Raw genomic sequence first — 19,425 nt, forward strand, 5'->3', positions numbered from 1 at the left:
GCATGCTGAACAACGTTGACTGTAGTTAAGGAACATGCACATACTGTTTAATTTGCATCACAGAAAACACACACATGGAATTGACCAGCTACGGAACACTGGCAACATATATAATACAAATCAGTTTATTATCACTAACAACATCATATGTAATGCAAAGATAGCAATCATTAACATGAAACACATCACCATTTCTATGAGCTAGCTCTGTTTCACTCTGAGACAAAGAATTAAAGGCAGTAACACATTTAAATACTAAAATAAAAATTGTAAAATGTTTCAAAAGATCAACAATTAAAAAAAACCAAAACTTTGTTGAAAAGGATATGAATGAACTAAGATCTTAATAGCTACTCTTCTAATAACATTGAAAGGAGATAAAAGGTACAAGGCAGGTGTGGCACTGAACCTGAAGATTGTCTTCCCTTTATTCAATACTATAAATGTCTTTAAAAAGAAAGTGGAAGAGGGGAGAGATAAATAGGAAATTAAGGACACAGACTTCAGCATTTCAACACTTTCCACTAAATGTAAATAAGTTAAAAATAAAATGAAAAAAAAATCATCCTTTTATAGCATTAAAATGCATCCAAGTGTATTACTTGCACTTCAAATCAACCTGGCAGTGTAAAACACAGCACATAGTTAATCATTTTTGGACACTTACCAGCAACCATTTAATCGCTTCAGCACCTTTAAAGCTGCTTCTGACATTATATATCCTGAGCCTTTAAAGGCTTTACTGCCTATTTTGTCTGCAGTTATTACCAGTACCATTAACTCAACCATTTTTGATTTGGACAAGCAAACAATCAATCAAACTGCCCTCTAATGGAAACTTAAGTTGACCTATATTTTATTATTATTCTCCCAAAAGGCAAATATCTGCTAATAAGCAGGTTTAACACTGAAACTTCCTGTTTTCTGTACTAGAAAAAATATTGCTTTAACTAAGTTGGCTTTTTACAAAAATACAAATTAGTCTCCTCAGCTATATCTCAGTACTGAATATACTTCTTTGAATCCCCAGGAACAGAATACCCAGACAGAGAGAGTTTTCAAATGCTTCAGCACCGCATCAGATTTCAAGAGATTAAAATACACCTAGTCATATTCATAACCCAGTAGCCCAAAACATCTTCATAAGGAAACATCAGACAACAATGCTCTTTTCAAAAAACAACCAACTGACCTACAAACAGGGCTTTCAGTAGGACTCCCAACTACCTCCAAACAATGGCATTTACCATTTTGTAGTTCAATAGGTGTATTCTAATCAGAATATTAATAAATGCTTACTTTTTTATTGATATAATATGGATCCAAGTCCTCCAGGGGCTCAGATACCATGTCTGGAGGAATATCACCATAAATAAATGGCAGTGTCTTTCCTGCCTCCAAGTCATTATTTGGCGTTGGCTGAACTTCTTCATGACCACCATCATCTTTATGCTCATTTTTATCATGATTAGACTTTTCATCAGCAATTCGTTTTTCAATAGCAGCAAGAGACTCCTTGGTGAAACGGAAGAAGCAGTCAGATCCTGGTGGTACCAGCATTGCCTGTGCCATCTTCTCATTCTGTAAACATTAAATACTTTTAGGCTCTTGTGCAAGAAGATCCTAGGAGAACGTGAGAGAAAAAGAAACATAAGAAAGAAAATAATATTCTCCATTTCCCTAGCCTCAAGATGAAAACTGAACCACACCTCATTATGAAAAGCTAAGAAACGCATTCTTTAACATGCAGAACAGTTATGAGTTCCAACATACAGATTTATAAAAAAGCTTGGCTCTCTAAATCTTACTGTTTATTACTATGATACGTATCACAGCGCTACTCAAATTATAAATAAAAACAACAAAACAAAAAAACAGCTTACTAAAAAAGGCTGTCTAAATTACTAAGTCTTAATAACCACATAAATCTCATAAGTAAATTAAGGAGAAAAAAAAAAAAAAAAAAAAAAAGAAAATTAATTAAAAATAAGAAGTTGCTACCATGATAGCCTGGTGATGATGTACAGTGAAATTCAATTTGGCAAATGATCAAACTTGATGAGTCATCAGCAAACCTACACACATGTTCTTTGTTATGCTCTTTGTTTTGTGCATCTGTGTATATGAAAGAATGTGGGTTTTTTTTTCAGGTGGGTCAACTGTTTAAATTATAACTTAGAATATCACAGTATCACAGTCTTGTGCGGGTTGGAAGGGACCTTAGAGATCATCGAGTATTATTAATAGTAATATTAAGTACTATACTTTTGTACACCACAATGCAGAGCTGAGGCTGTTACAGTTGCTCAAGACAAAAAAACCTAAATCTATTTTAAATCTTCAGTATTGTTCTCAGGCAGCAAAGCAATAAGCTGGCTATAGTACAAAACCAGACATTTATTAAGAAAATGGTTTAATCTAGAAATCATCAGCTCTAATCAGCAATTAAAAATCTAGTATCCTTCCTTCTCAAAGAATTTCCTGTGCAGACACTAATAGTACATACACTGTTCATCCATTTATGATCCTAAGCATCAAGAACTGAAACATTTCTGAATTATTAATACTTCTCAGCCTGAATAAATTAAACCTCTTGCACATTTCATCCCTTGTTCTTCTAGCAGATTATTGTGACACTGAAAGAAGACAAACTTGGACAACTTGTGTTAGACAAAACAATTTGCCATGCTCTTTATTTACAAGTTGTTTCTTTCCCTGTAGCTTGTTCATGAGATTAATCTCAAAGACTCTGTAAACAAATACCTCCTGAGGACAGACTGAACTGCTGGGAAGTTCTAGCAATTCAATTTCTTACAACACACTGGGCCTCTGTATTTTTCCCAAAATGATTCCAAAGTAGCTGTTTTCTATTCAAGAATTCCCAATTCAATGTGTGAATCTATAGTAACAATTAGAAAATATCTGAAAAATATTAATATTGCAAGAGTGAAAAAATGCTAAAATGGCAAATAATGTTACTTTCTATGTTTTTAGAATCTGCATCTACTTAGAGAAGCTGACTGGCCACTTCCCTCTATTTCTGAAAGCATTTAAGCACAGATCCAGGAAACCGAGTCCTCACAGACAAGAATTACAGTCACTGATGTATCGAAGAGTAAACCTTCAACAGAGCTAACACACAGCAATGCAAAACTGTGAAGGTGTTTATTATTAGCAATATAAAACTGAAAAACATGACTCGCTCTGTCAGAAACATGGCAAGCACACCTTTTTATTCTAACAAATATAATGTTCTTGTTGCTTGCATGCATGACTGCAATAATTTTTTTCCCAAAATACAGAATTTTACAGCTTTTGTGCCTGTGTTACTTTCTAAGACAGAACCACTTTTGCAAATCCTGATGTTCTATCTTGCAAAGTTTAATTATCATGTTTTGTTCTTTTTATCTTCAGATCTCTTCAGCTTGCTGCTGTATTAATGAATTATCAATACACCAGTCCATAAATGTGAATGATGAGACTTTATCAGGGCTTTGCATTGGAAATCACACAAAGGGTGCTGAGTGACCTTTGCCCCCAAATGCTTCTCTTTTATGAGAACGAAGACATCAAGATTAAATTTACACTACAAACTTCATAATTTTTAATCAATTTTCTGTTTAAATTCTCAATAAAGACAACCGTCAAAGCTTTTAAATGCAACTTCTATCTGTGGATGTAATTGAATATGCATCTAACTCCTTGTTTTGATGCTTTAAAGATAAATAGATAAATTCAATATCTCCATGGATACTGTATAATTACAGAGTAGCTGCTTGGAGATGGAGCTATGAAGTAATACCCTTCTATATTTATTTCCAGATAATCCTGGTGCTTGCTCACTGGTTAGTTTCCTGTGTTCATCAGCTGAAAGAGAGTAGGAAGGAGAAGCAACCACTATGCAAGATTCATTTATGTTCTTCACACTCAGCACTTTTCATTCAATAACGCTCAGTTTCTAAATAGCTATTACATCTCTTCAGAATACAACTGCCAGATTCCCCTGATTGTAACCCAAAAAGTATTTAAGCCAGAAATCATTTAAATCCTACATGTCTTTGCACTAACAGATATTATTTAGAACAGTGAAAAATGAGTTCTCTTCCTGTACAGGAAAGTTACAGATGAAAAAGGCTGATTGAGCAGAACGTTTAAAAGAAAATATGGTTGTTTAAAGGCATTCAATTTTAAAGGAAGAAATAAAAACATGTTCAAAACAGGAAAACCTCCAATAGAAAGGAAGGTTTCAGAAGCAATTACTCTGGTCTAACTTACAGATCAAGTACTCAAAATGTACATGGTGGGCAAATGGCAGCGACAGCACTGCAAGTGGCTTTGCATAGTTAAGATTTCTCTTGCATCAGATTTTCTGAAAGTGACTCCAAGAAGTCAATAAAGAATGAGTTCAGAAAATTAGGGTGTACAATACTTCTAGATTAAATTTTCAGAATCACTCTGCACCCTATTCCACGTTCACAAAACGAATGCCAGCAGAAAAAGAAACGCACATAGCCTGAAAGCAACATGTGAATAATTACAACAGTAGGTAAATTACTTTCCAATGTTCTGCCCATAAGAAATCCAGACATTTACAAAACCCTTACAGGCCACAGTCATGACATCACCACCTGTTCTTGTGCTCACAGAACTCTGCATCACACTGTTCTGTGCCCCATTGGTCTGGAACACTCATGAGTCATGCAACCCATCAGTATATAAAAGTTGAAAAAAATATTCTTTCTCGCAAAGCAAGTGATGTCAATGAAGCATCCTGCTTGAAGAGTTACAAGATTGCCTAGAATCAGTTCATAAGAGAGACGAAGCAGTAAGTAAAACAGGAGCTTTATCATTTTTCTGTTCAAAAGAGTTACCCAAAAATCGGTGAGGTCCTTAGTAGGACTCAGGTCCACAGAATGAGAGCTTACATTCACATATGTGTACAAAGAAATCCAGAAACTACTCTACTGAACATTGGAAAATGTTCCTTTCAAGTTCACACATTCACTTAATATCTAACGCTATTTTACAACCAACTAAACACTCGTAATACAAGTTCTTAAAGCAGGAATTCTTGATTTAGCAGATATAAGAATTGAAACTTTGAATATAATAGCAAAGCCTGACTATGGAGGTGCTCCTTGCATAACACACCATTTATTGGAAGGTGCTCAGATGCTCTGCTTTCTAGCACAACAGAATAAGCATTATGATATACCACACTATGTTACATGGATACTGTTAAATCAGTTTTATCAGAAGCCACTCACAACTTCCAGAAATATTTGAAAGAGACTAAAAACAAGCAAAAAGCAAAAAACAAACAACATAATCCACCACCTCAGTTATGTTTAAAATGGCTACAGTCTCTTAAATATTCCTTGCTAAGAGCGAACAACTTTTCATAGGTAGGAGCTGGATTTTCCAGAGCAGACCCACTGCTGATCCATTAAAACATATCCTGTCAAAGTTCATATACTTTCCAATTAAGACTGCCTCAACTGCAGATGAGAACAACTACACAATTTTTGTTCAGATGGTAATAAATAAATTACATGCACACATTTCAGAATACAAAATAGAAAGTGTGTGTATCCACACATATGTAGGATTTTTTGTTAGCATAGGTCTTGTAAACAAAGCAACAGAAGCCCAAATGTCAAGCTACATATATCAGAATACTCCACAGAAATGACCCAAACCTTGTACACAATGCTCAAACAGCGCAGGCACCTCTAAGTGATTAACTCCAGAGCATAAAGGCATAGCACTTCCTATGTATTAGACTTCAGACCATTATGGGGCACAAACTTTCTGTATCACAATTTCAATAACTTTCCTGATTTAAAACAATTTTTTTTTAAAAAAAAGATCCTGAATGCCTTATTTCTACAAGATTAAAATTGATGTGTTGAGATCCCACAGAATGACTGCATCAACACCACCCATGAGGGTTTCAGCAATGCAGAATGTATTTCTATGAGTTATTACCAACTGCCCGAAAATGAGTTGTTTGAAGTAGAAGACAATTTCAGTTGCAGCTAAACAAAAAGATAATGCCTGTTTCTGATATTGTGCTCATGGTATTGTGCTCATAATCAGATATGCAAAATACCTTTAGAGTAATCAGAACAAAACTCAGCTGAGAGGCCCCTTTAGAAGTGAGACAGCCTAGACTCCAGCTCAAAATGAGTTTAACCTCCTTACATGGCTTACACTCAAAGCTGTAAGCTCCCTCCCTCTCATCAGCCCCCCCCCAGTATAAGTGGTAAGAACTGGCTATAGACTGAAAAAGAAATACAGCAAGCAGTACAACCAGACATTTCAGTTCTTCATTCTGGCCAGACAGGCTCCCTGTCCCTCCCTTAATGGGCTCATTAGTGTAATCTGAGTCTACTTTTTGTGCCTGTCTAATTTTCTAGAGCCTCAGCTGCTGTTCTGAAAATCAATACATGGTGGAGGTGATCGGTAAAACCTGGCTTGGATTAAAATGGTACAGAGGCAAAATTCACAAACCTGTCCTAACCAATGCTTATACAACCTTGAGCAAAAACCTTGAAAAAGGAGAACTGCACAAACATACAATATAGCAGAGATGTATGGAAAGATGTTTTTATTAAAAAAGAATTTAGCACCTCCAGTGTATTACTGAACACTTGTTAGCATCAGAAAAAAAAAAAATTTACTCATGATATCCATTAAAAACCTTCTGAAACAGATTATGCACATAAAATTGAGATGAGGGTTCAATGCCAATTATGCAATTAAACAGCCTAAAATGCAGTACTGTGATGCTGTATTTATTCAGATATTTAGGCTATCAAACACATTGGCAAAGTTCACTGTATACATCCCAGTGAACGGAACAATATGAGAAGGAATGAGAAAAAGCAAGCTAGGCCACTTAGTACCATGATGGGAAACTGTAGAGGAGAGACCAAGATTCCAGAGCTCGAATTTTCTGAAGGATTTGTCCTCTCCCAACGCCCTTTCCCACTTGACTTTCTATTTAACCTGACTTTTTAGTGTCAGGCAGATTGACATTGAAGTTTATCTGAAAGTGCATCCATCTGGCAGGTAAACAACAACAAACCTTCCTCCATTACAGAAAACCATACAAATCCTATACAGCTGGAGGCTCTGAAGCTGGAAACTTGTCTCATGTTTTAATTTACTTTTCTTATTACTTCCTTTTGAAAAACTATTCCTCTCTTCCAGTCTATATATAAGCAACAATTACGGCCAACACAAAGCAAGCTTATGTTATTTTAAAACAAAACCCCAATGTTATGGCATTCCAGAGCCTGCAGGGGAAAGGATGAACACGCAAACAGGTATGGCAGTATTCTCTGAAATGAAACAACAGAACCTTCTGGGTAAAATGCAAACCTAAGGAAGTAATCTGGTTATTTAATTTTACAGTTATTTGTCTGTCACTAAAAATATTTTGTTCTCCACATTTAAATCAAGAGTTTCAAAGCCAAAGAGGCAATGACTGGTATCAACTGCCAAATGATGTATGAATTAGAGGCATTAATAAAAGACATATCCTGCACTAAGAAGTTGATAAATACTGAAATGCTTATGGTTATTAATGAAGCATTAACTTCTATCAGCAAACCAGGGGACTCTATTTTGCAACCAATTTATATGGCTCAAAGTCTAAGTTAAAGGATGTTCCTTCTGTGGGCAATGAGAAACAAAGCTTTCACCAATCAACTATAAAAGACTCTTGATGGATAATGATAAAAGGATTATTTCTAGGAGCTTTTTCATCAAAAGCTGTAGGCACTGATACATGCAGTGCTACTGTGTAATTCACTATTCTGCTCATAGACAAAATAGTTTTATTTTTTTCCCCAGCTTCATACTCTTATGAAAATATCCATATTTTCCCAAACATGCCTCACCTTGTAATTAAACGACAGCAAACTAAGGAGAAAAAGTTGATTTTTTACTGACCTGAAACTTGATAATTTCTGAAAAGAATATTTGCAATCATTGCATTACATGCATAACAAAAAATTCATGTAGCTTACACTGCATTATCAGAGCGTGCCATTTGCTGGAAGAGAAAAGCCACAGATTAAGTGTCTGTCAATCATATTTAGTCAGAAATCACAGAACCTACTTGCTTGGCATCACCTATTTTCCCTGACATGAACCCAGAGACTCACAACCCTTCTTAAACAAGCATACTTGGGCACTTCACATCATTCTAAGAATCATTTGGTCATAAAAGATTTTAGATAAACTGATGAAAGCCAGAATTTGGCAATGTGAACCACCAAAAGAAAAGTAAGATTAGCCAGGTCATACTGTTGATCAATGGGAAAATGAAGTAAAAATCTGATGAGGTCAGCAGTAACTCATAGCAGATGACTGTGTGCTACAACCCAGAGCAAGGAAACAGTTTTAAATGAACAGTTTCTATGCGTTTGCTGAAAGCTAGCAGAAAGCAGCCAATATATTGCATAACCACAATATAATTATAACTGAATTGTAAAACGTTCATTAAATACATTTATGAAAAAACCCAAACAATACAAAGCATAGGGTTTCATTTTTGTTTGGTTTTGATATTTTTTTAGTGTAATTCACCACCTTTTTTTCAGAATAAAAGAAAGCAGCTATTTCAGACCAGACCACCACTGTATTTTATCAGCAGTGTGGAATGAGACACTCATTTGCAAAACCTTCCATGTTCCTTCCTCTCCAGTCATACAGTAGGAATAAATAATTTAATGAAGTACTCATCAGGAGAAAGGAATAGTCTATTAGTCCGTGCCTGCATTCTTTCCCCTCACTTCCTTGAATCTTTTAGATGTGTCTCCATTAAAGCTTTGCAAAATACCGTGACTATGAACTTAAGAAAAAAATGCTTCAAATTCATTTGCAGTATTCCAAAATTGTAAGTAAAGAATCAGTGTGAACAAAATGTTACAACTTTGGGAGGGTACCCAAAAAATCACACTACAGAAGAAACCAGAAGGCATAAAAAACGACCCCAAACAATGCAAAGTATCACTCTTAGAAAATCAATTACATTTTTCAATCCTTATAATTAAACACTCATCTGCTTCCAGAAGACACTTAAAAGCACACCATCCTCACTTGCCAGTAAACACATCTACATCTCTTAAATTACTTATGAAGGACAAGATAGTCATTTGACCCATTGCTCCAAAAGTGAGAGGGCCTCATCTCACAATTATTAGCCAGTAATTTATGTCTTAGAGCCACTGGCCCATTAGGCCCTATGTTCAACTAAAGAAATCCAGAAAAATATGCAAACTGTTACACTGCAGGTAGTGCATAATAAGCTCACATGAACGTAGAAAAGCAGTAAAAAGGATGAAAAGCACGAAGTCAGGTTAATTTAATTACTCTGCTTTGACTATAGACAGAGCTGGAAAATGGGGACATCTTAAGTCTTTATTGAGTGTTAAATGAACTTCCCACGGCAGAAAACAAGAGACATTCAGTTCTGTAACTCCTCACCAAACTCTTACACCTAAAAGAAAAGCGCTATCATGTACTAGTAACAAAATAACACATTTACTTTGCAAGCCATTGTATACTGTCACAAATACAGTATATGCTTAGCACAGCAAAACCTCTGCAAGTCACTCCTGTATCCCATGTCATCATCGATGAAGCACATTATCACTGCATGGAAGGACAGAATTCTGTGTGACAACAGTGAAAGGACAACTACGCAACAAAGTGAAAATAAATCATGCCTCTAAGGATTGGGAGACTGAGAGTGCAGGAAAGAATTACAAAATTAGTGATCGTGGTTATTTTGTGTGCCAGACAAATGGACTTTCATTCAATTCAACACATCAAAACAATCTTTTTTTAAGCCACAGAAATTGCTACAAAATATCTTTAACTATCATGTCTGAAACATCATTAAGTATCAACTACAAGCATCTACACCACCTACGCTCTAGATCACATCTACACAATAGCTATCATCTTACAAAACAAAAATTGATGACTTGTACATTATTTTACATACATCACTTTTTTTTTTTTTTTTATACATCACTTGAAAGACAGAACAGTTGATTTAAGTTTTTAAATTTTGGGAAAATCAGCATACAAATCCCTAGGAAAAAAACTGGAAACAGCACAGAAATTTCAAGCACAAAAGCTCCTGAAAAGAAAACGCAGCTCTCATGGGCTCACTGCATTGTAACATGCGAGAGAAACCCACTTGCTCATGCAGAACTAGCACACTGGTTCATTACTTCATGTAGCTACAGCCTTTGAAATCTCAAGCACGGGCTACAGAAAAAATGTAGTCTGTACTAGCCAGGAACTCTGAATCCAGGAGGCTGCAGGCAGAGGTGAAGCAAACCACTATTCTCCAAGACAGACTCAAGAGATCAGTAGCATCTCACAAGTCATCATTACCACTGCTCTAACAAAAGCGAAGACAAAAGTACCACAACAGAAAAGAAATTCTATTTTCGCTGGGATAGAGAGAAGAAAAGTAGTTCAAACCATGAAAATTGCTGTCTCCTAACAAGCAAATGGGTCACGTACCTGGACCAGTTCCTTCTGACTGCACTGAGCTTGTGATCTCTAAATTAAGATCTGTCAGCATGTGATGGATTGGCAAGGGAGCCAGTCACCTACACGGCCCTTTAAGATGAGGTAACTCTAAATATGAAGTTCCTTCTTCCCCACCATATCCATGCATACCTAAGCAACGAATCTACACAAGATTTTAATCAATACAGATCACCTCACTGTTTTCAAAGTCTCATTTTCTGCTTTCTCTTTTTTCATCTGACCTGTAAATATTTAAAGGTAACCAAAACAGGAAGTGTCTAACCAGGAATTTCAGCCCTGGGATAATGACTCCGTCCTTCACCCTACCTATCAAGTTAGGGAAGAAAAAAAATTCTAAATATCCAGTACATCAGAAAATAAATCTTGTTAAGCTTGCAGCCAATGAGAAGTTTCAAAACAAAATGTCGCAAAGCATTTATACACACTGAAACTACACAATAGGTGGAGTTTTCCTCTGCCTCTGTTAATTTAAAATTCTGAGGATACTGTATGTCTCCAAATCAAAGTTTATTTCAGTTCTTCTCAGTTTTCCTGCCTGACTATAAACCTTGCTGAAAAGAAGAGCTCCCAGCCATCAGTGGGATGAAGACACAGGAGCTGAGCAGGATCAGCACAACATCATTTGCTGGCCTCAAGGCCAAGGAAATGTATAGCTCCACGACACTGAGTACCAGGGAAGCCACAGATGGATTTAGGGCAAATGAGCCTAACTCCCTACTACATGGCTGACCTCCAAGTCAAACATTTCCTCACTGGCTGGCCAGAATCCCAGAAGATACATTTCTCACTATTTTAATGGGCTTGCATGCTACTTGATAGAGTCAAACAGCCAACAAGTGTACACATGCTAATGAAGCTTTTGGGTACTAGAAACAAATCGCTCCTTCCTGGCTGCTATTTGGTCAAATATCAAACATTTCTCCTACACACGTGGCTAACTGTCACCCCACGAGTGGCACAACGCTTTTTGTCCCAGAAAGACAGGCATCAACATGGGTGCGGGCAGCAGCATGTGAGTGAGGAAGAAGCGGTGGAGACGCAGGGATAGCTATGAGAAAATGAGGGGTGAGATGCTCCAGAATTGCTAATGGAAAGAAGAGAAACCCTGTAAAGGCAGTAGGAAGGAGATGATAAAGTCTTACAGAACCTGCTACAGCCTATCTGCTAATACAGAAATTATTTACACACAGGAAAAATAGTTAGGGAAAACATTTCCCAAGAACTCAGTAAATTATTCCAAGAGATGCATCACACATGAGGGAAACTTGGAGATATATTTGTGCACACAGTCAGACTTCAAATGGCATACTTACAGCACACAGTAAAAAACTTTACAAGTGCATTGTAAAACATAAATCGGTACTTCCAACAGCACAGAATTATGAGCACATTAGAATGAGATCTAAGTGGGTTTCAAGATTCTATTTTTTTTTCTTTTTTCTTTTCCTTAATACTTTCTCAATTTTATTATGTACTCATTTCCATACCAAGACCATTGGTAAATTAGAGCTGTTCAGACACAATGCCAAATGGTGAATCAAATGCAGGGAGCTTACATTTCCAGGAACTCAGATAGCGAGACTTGGCAGTCTCTTAATGAGTACCCACAGGAAAGACAAAATTTCCCAAAATTACATACTGCTCTGCATTATCAACAGCATCAGATATTTATCCAGGGAAGGATGTTGAGAAGCAGCACCAGCTCCTGTTCCCATCCTGCCAAGAGTTGCTCCCAGCAAATATGCCTCCAGCACACCTACAGAAGCAGACATCAATGCGAGGGCACAAAGGGCTGCTTTCTGCCTCTCCACATCAGGTCAGAACCTAAGAAATTTTAGATAAGAATTTTCTATCCAAAAGCTCAGAGTAACATTCCAAAAGCATCTTCTTCGAAAGACACTACTTCAGGCTAACAGGAAAATAAAACACGTCAATAACCTCAACAACAGAATGATAAGCCAAGAGGATCAACTAAAAGTGTAGATGAACAAGGCACTGACATTTAAACTTTGTCAGAAATACGTCACACAAGTGTATTTACTCTAAGAGATTTTGTTGCTTTTCCCGTATTTAACTTGCTGAAGTCCAGGCAAGTGAATTTCATTCATCCAGTAAGTTCAATTCGGACAGAACTTCTACTGAAACAACTGTATCAACCTTATCAAAATACTTCCAAGCCTCTGTTGCTTTTTTCTTTTTTCCAGAACACAACAACAGCATGGCGGATGGTTCAGCTTTTCACTTAAACCCCTGAATTGCTGGTTCCATTTCTACAGTGGAATTCTCCCAAGATTTTAAGATACTTATTACACTGTGACCTGGTGTAGGGAACCTGCTTTGGCAGGGGGGCTGGACTCAATGATCTCTACATGTCCCTTCCAACACCTACAATTCTGTGATTCTGTGAGACTGCATGAGAACGTGTAACCTATAGTTAGAAATGCAAGAAAGGGTTTATCTCCTTGCTGGAAATAAAATAGTTAACAGTGACAAAAGCCTTAACAACAGAAGCCAGATAATTAATGGAAATTTACTCCTGGGCTCAAGTGGTTGTGCTGGTTGAAACATTCAACAATAAGAATGACTCAACTCTCCCTAAGGAGCATGACATCCCAGATTATTATTGATAAATATGGTCTTGTCCTGGGCCGAGCTTACAATTTACTTCAACAGAAAAGAAAAATCTTTTCGAAAATTAAATTATAGCAGCCTCCACTCTGTGCGTTCTGCACTCTATGCACGTATGCACTCCCAAAGGGAATGCTGTATTACTAGGCATCCAACCCAATGTCCCAATAAAAAAAATAAAGGAGGACACGTGCTTAAAGGATTGGGCCCAGGCATACAATGTTTCTTTGCACTAGAATAAAGAGGAAAATCTTCTCTATGCTATCACTGCTTATTTAGTAGTAATGGTGTACTATTAATAAATGCTTACATGAAAAAGAGTGTCATATTTACCATCTCTTCTACACTACATCAAAAATTCCTCTTTCCTTCAGACAAAATAAATGAGCGTTAAAATAAAATACTGAAGAGGAAAATGTCCATATCAGTAATGTACTGCTGGAAATAAACCCCGAGATTAACAATCGATTAAGAAGCCCAGTAAGTTGTTCACATCCCATGCTATTTATCTACACTTTGCATTTCTTTTAGTGAGTGTAATTAAAAATCAATACAATCCATTTCACTAATTTCCATTCCTCTCTGCTGAACTTAAGCTGCAAACACTAAATTATGTTTTGAGAAGGAAAAGGGAAACTTATTTTTCTGTTTCTCAGGAATCATATGAAAGTATCTTTGAATGCATTAGCCTCACACAAATCTTGCATTTTCATAAACTGACATTCATATAGACTTGTATGCATCTTCAAAAAATTGTTAAGTCCAACTATTAAAAATACACATACATAAGAAAGAAGTAAAAACAGGAGCCTAGATAATTTATCTTCTCAAATCCCTAACATACATAAGTGAAAGAAACAGAGAATGGCTGCAGCGACCTGAAACTGCTCTGCCTGCCTGATAGCCAGCCTGGCACTGGTCAAAGCGGGCAACACCCAGTGTCTGCCTCCATCTGCCCCCAGGCTCCATACACAATGCCATGGCTGGGCTCTGCCTCTCCACCATGACACAGCCTTTCCCATCTGGACCACCAAGGAGCACCTGAAGCCCAACACACAGGACGTTCATTTTCTATTTGTGCCCAACAGCTTGTTGAACAACAGTGCAACTGATCAGATCCTAACAGAAAGATCTTCAGTCCAGATAGAAGTGAGAGGACACTTGCAACCCAGTACCGACATCAAAATGGCAACATCAAAATTACCTTTCACTCTGTATGAAAACCCACAAAATAACAACGCTGTTTTGCTATATATCAGATGATAAACACATCATTACACTAATTCATCTTCAAAGTATTAAAGTGTGTTAATTTTCTATATTTTCCTAACTCTCATGCATACGTATTTGCTCTAAACAAGCTTCACTGGAATAAAAACCACAATTTTCACTTCCACTACTGAACTTCACTTTTTTCATTGCCCCCAGATGTGTTTTTAATGCATCCCAGAAACAAAATATGTTGGTAAAAAAAGACACAATATATGTACAGGTATACATATGTAGGAAAGAAGTGTACTGACACATTTTCCAGAGGAAAATCTCTCCCCTACATGACTTATCACTGATCATATACTTTAATACAAGGGCTGTATCCCACATTCATTTTCTTAACCACACACTTTGAGGTGGAAGTAGCACCCTTTATGTGGAAAGCACAGAGCACTTCTGCACCACTACCACTGCTACAGAAAGAAAACCACCTTGCTCCCTCTGGAGCACAAGATGGGGTGCCAAAAGTTTAGAGTTAAGGTAACACGGTGCCTACAAGAAAGGAACGCATCAGGTTCTGGTTTACTATGTGAACTCCCCGCCAGTATGGCAGCAGGATGTGGCAACACGCTGTTGCTCTTTGTATCTATTCCTGTTGCTCACTGTCCGCCATGCACTTCTTCGATCTTCCCACAAATGTGGTCACTACTGCTTAGCAACCAGGGGAACATGAGAGCATACAGCAAAATCCTCCTCCCATAGCTCAACCTGTTCCATCTCCACATCATAAAATATCCTTCATGACCAATTAAGAGGAACGTATGATGTGTGGCCACAGAGAGACTGAGCGGTACCTCAGGGGTTGCACAGGCTGAGCTGGGGTTTCTTTGCTAGGTGCATGCATGGAGAGCAAATTTAACAAGCTGATGACTGAAAGACCCTGAGATATGTGGATAAAACAGCTCCCCAAAGGGTTATGCCAACTAATATTTTAAAAGAGTGGGGGAAAGGAGGAGAAAAAAAGACAAAGAAGAATAGGAAGAGAAAGAAAGAAGAAGAAAGAGCTGAGTATCAGGATGATGGGGGGAACAGAAGAGCTTTATCCGCGGTGTAAAGCCCTCAGCACTCCAGCCACCCTCACCGCCGAGATCGGAGGGGAGAGAACCGGGAGCTGGCGAGCAGCACCGAGAGAGCAAAGTCCAGACGAAACGCCGCTAAGCAGCCGGGAAAGCAGCTACTCACTCGCGTCTCCCATGCCACAGGTAGGTGCTCCTCCTCAGCGCTGCGCGGCCGGCGGCCGCCCCGTTCCGCGCCTCGAGCCCTCAGCTCCGCGCAGCAGCCCCACGGAGCCCCGCCCGGCCCCGCCTGAGGGAAGCGCCGTGTCCGCCGCCGCCGCGCCCCCTGGCGAAGGAAAAGGACAGGGCGGGGTCCGAGGGAAGGGCCGGTTCCGCCCAAGGAGGACGGGGGAAGCATCACGGGGGATACAAAGAGATCTCGAAAGCCCCGGGGTGCGGAGCGGGCGGCAGGGCCCGCCTCAGTCGAGGCACGCGACGGTCACGGGTGGGCGCTGCTGCAGGGCGGACAGCAGGGGGCGCTGTGCTGGGGGCGCTACAGGTGCTTACAGGCTGCAGGGCAGCACGGGCGTCTGAACAACAGCGCGCTCTGAGACCACACAGCTCGAGCTCTAAACACGTGCACCTGATGCCTAGATGCAAGCTACAGCCAAACACACAGCAACACATGGCTTATTGTCTGCATTTCTCCTGCCATGGCCTGCATGCACTGCGCCTTCTGCCCCAGTAGTGTTCTCAGGGAGTCTCTGCAAGACTGCATAAACTACTTACAGCTGTTACTTTCATCTGTGGTCCTACACAAACTGCTCATAAGCTAAATCCGCCTGAACTCACTGGAAACGTCTGAACGTCTCTGCTACTTCCAAGCACACAAGGGCAACACAATATGGTTTTGATGTCAGAGCATACACATTTTGCATTTACCTTTCCCAACAGGGTAATAATCCAGGTAATAGCAATAGCTACCTTCACATTCTTTGGAAATAGATTTATTAGGAGCTACTGAAGCACACAAACACCTCAAAAGTAAGTTTAAAAACATTTAAATGTGACCTATTTTCTGCACTCAGATTTACTTGCTTCTAATCCATTATGGGCACATGATAATGGGGAGGAAAGAGATGCTGAAAGAGTGCTACCCTCTTCACTTTTACCATGTTAGGATGGGTAACGGGTCATGTCTCCAGGTTATGCTGGATTTGATACCTACTCCCCAGGCCTCCAAAGCCTCCAGAGTCATGTTTGTTTTTGAGGCAGGACAAGCCTGATATTCCAAACAGGAATGATTATGGAGTTGGCTAATAGCAACAGGGCAGTTAAAAAATTACTGCACTGTATAGAACCAATGCATTTCCTTGGAACACAGGATACTAAAATAAGTCATTTGTTATATTACATTCAAACAGGCCATTCAAAAGCGTTCCCATATGGATGTGGTGTTTTTATACAAGAGAAAGGCTCCTAACTGGAATAGCTGATCAGGATGTGACAGACTACCAGATGCAATAAACCGATTTTTGAAGAGTGAATTGCAATAGTTAAAGTCATAGCGCCCTCTGGTGTTCAATATGGGTATAGCTTCATCAGTACATTTGGAATCACAGCATCCCAAATTGGAAGGGACCCACAAAGATCACCGAGTCCCGGTCACACACGAGTACCCAAAAATCAAACCATGTTACTGATAGCATTGTCCAAAGACTCCTCGGCAGCTCGGGGCCGTGCCCAAAGCCCTGGGCAGCTGATCCAAGCCCACCACCCTTTGGTGAAGAACCTTTTCTTATCACCCACCCTCCCCTCCCCTGATGCAGTTCCATGCCGTTCCCTCGGGCCCTATCGCTGTTACAGAGAGCAGAGCTTAGCAGTGCCCTTCACTCCCTGAGAGGATCAGCAGCCGCAATGAGGCCTCCCCTCAGTTCCTCTGCTCTGGGCTGGAAAAACCCAGGGATCTCAGCCACTCCACATGCATTTTACTCTAGACTCTTCACCATCTTTCTGGTGCTCTCTAATAATTTTATTTCTTTCTTATATTGTGGTGCCCAAAATCTCACACAGTGCTCAAGGCAAGGCTGCACCAACACACAGTATTACTGCATTACCACCTAAGCAACAGTGTTTATCAGGGACACTTACTAATTTTCTGCAGTACTCAGAGAACATACTCAAGAGAAGGCACTCCAACATACATGGATAATGTGTTACCTGGAATCACATTTTAATCATCCTTCAAGCACTGCGTTGCTTTTTAAATTCCAGTTTTGTCCTTGTAACTACAGACTTCTGATTTCTCTTGATGAATCCCTCTCTCTAGGCACAAAGAAGTTCATGATAGATTTCTCCCTGAAGCAAGGAAAGAACAAATTAACTCACTGAAGAGTCCTTCAAAATACCATTGGCCAAGGAGGTGTAGCCTAGAAGTCAGATACACCTAGAAGTCAGAAGCCCCCATTATACTACAGAAAGAGAGAACATCACCAAGAGTGAAATTACAGCTTCTCTTAAATATAAAAAAACACCCTATGTAAATCAACAGAAAACAAAGAGAATCTGAAGCTAGCAAAGAAGCAGAAAATATGAATGAAAAAACAAGGCTTTCTATGTTTAAGGGCTTTTGTTATCTACTGGAACAGTTGGCCCAAGAATTTGTCCCTAAGGATATCAATTTGGTTTTGGTAGAGATTATACAACAAGCAGATACTGCTCTGAAGTGCTTATGGCCTCTCTTTTAGGGTGAGGAAAGCCCAGATGCCAGCCTAGTTGTCTTAGTAATGTATGCCCATAGATGAAGATGGTAATCTGGCAACAGTGGACTCACCTGTTTGCATATACTGCATGAGAAGGTCAAAAAACAGCAGCTCTTATAATGGCCTTCACTTATTGGAAGGGTGGTCGTGACAGTGGAGGTAGGATGAGGCTTCTCTCTAATGTACATGATGAAAATTTGATGGATGAGAATAGACGTGTGTCATATCACACACAGAGCACTTAAATTTGCATACCATGCAAAGTTTGCCTGAGAAGCTCCTTACTAATATACATTTTCATGCATTTTTTTTGGAAATATCTTGTCTTAGCATGAGGCCTTATACTGTTCATGGCATAAATGAGAATGAGGCAACGAAAGAAATTATAATAATAATAAAAAAGAAATGATGCAAATCCTTAAGGCTCTATTCACCTGAAAAACAAACTGCAAGCTTTTCAAGTGATCACATCCAAGGAGTGCACCTACTTCTCATGTACATATTCATTGAGTCTTTAGTGGAGAAGGGATAATTTAGTAACATGGCTGGTGAATATTATGCACTTGACTGTGAGAAGAAATACAGCAAACAGCTTCTGGTCCTCCCCTGCTTCCCCCACCTCGCTTCCCAGCATTACCAATAAATGAAGGGGCCAGCTGCTGTTTGTTCTGTCACTTCCTCTGCAGCCTGTACAGTACTCACTGTGAGGCTGCACCAGTGCAGAGAACCACCTGAAAAACGGTGTTCAAACAGTTTATAATCTCATCAATCCAATGCATACTGCAGTGCAAAACTTGCTTTAGGGTCACCATTAGAGACATAAAGCATGGATACAAATGTGAACCATATAAACATCATGGACCCTTTTGTAACTTACTGTAGGAATCCTGATTTAGCAGGAGGCTTGGACTAAATGATCTCCAGAGGTCCCCTCCAACCCCTGTAATTCTGTGATCCTGTGGGGAAGAAACATCTTGTACCTATCTTGATATAAATGAGTCAAATGAAAGTAATAACCAAATGGAAGCTGCTATGGTTGTAACTAGACACAGTGTATTTTCTACAAAGCCTAGCAAAGAAATGTTGACCTTTTTAGTCAGTCTTGTCTACTTTCCTCCTTACATCTTAAAGTAAGAACATCTTAAAGTATAGAACAGACTTTCACTTTACCCAAGCCTGCTGCCAAA

General features: G+C 39.0%; 1 protein-coding gene and 1 long non-coding RNA gene across 7 annotated transcripts in view; one reads left to right on the forward strand and one right to left on the reverse strand.

The window, feature by feature from the left end:
* The window catches only part of LOC146760089 (uncharacterized), a 17,683-nt gene extending 14,025 nt beyond the window's left edge, over positions 1-3,658 (forward strand). Inside the window, exons 2-3 of the long non-coding RNA XR_014947931.1 lie at positions 2,995-3,161; positions 3,415-3,658. This is a non-coding gene — a long non-coding RNA (uncharacterized LOC146760089). The remainder of the gene's footprint in view (positions 1-2,994; positions 3,162-3,414) is intronic.
* The window catches only part of LOC107316751 (sodium channel protein type 2 subunit alpha-like), a 52,053-nt gene extending 34,222 nt beyond the window's left edge, over positions 1-17,831 (reverse strand). For 4 of the 6 annotated variants that reach the window (XR_014947926.1, XM_085552397.1, XM_032445896.2 and 1 more), the window contains exons 1-4: positions 15,664-15,788; positions 1,300-1,623; positions 329-447; positions 1-14 (exon numbers count right to left, since the gene is read on the reverse strand). The exon at positions 1-14 is cut by the window's left edge and continues 76 nt beyond it. Coding sequence is in view for 4 of the 6 variants with exons in the window: in XM_085552397.1 (XP_085408523.1) it covers positions 1-14; positions 329-447; positions 1,300-1,572 (406 nt within the window). In the remaining 2 variants the exon portion in view is untranslated. Of the gene's footprint in view, positions 15-328; positions 448-1,299; positions 1,624-15,663; positions 15,789-17,696 lie in introns of those variants that run through there. The other 2 variants (XM_085552396.1, XM_085552398.1) reach the window with 2 other exon arrangements.
* Positions 17,832-19,425: the final 1,594 nt, after the last annotated feature.

Source organism: Coturnix japonica, chromosome 7 (genome assembly GCF_054131305.1).
Source record: "Coturnix japonica strain WE chromosome 7, WE-NBRP24, whole genome shotgun sequence".
Taxonomy (NCBI): Eukaryota; Metazoa; Chordata; class Aves; order Galliformes; family Phasianidae; genus Coturnix; species Coturnix japonica.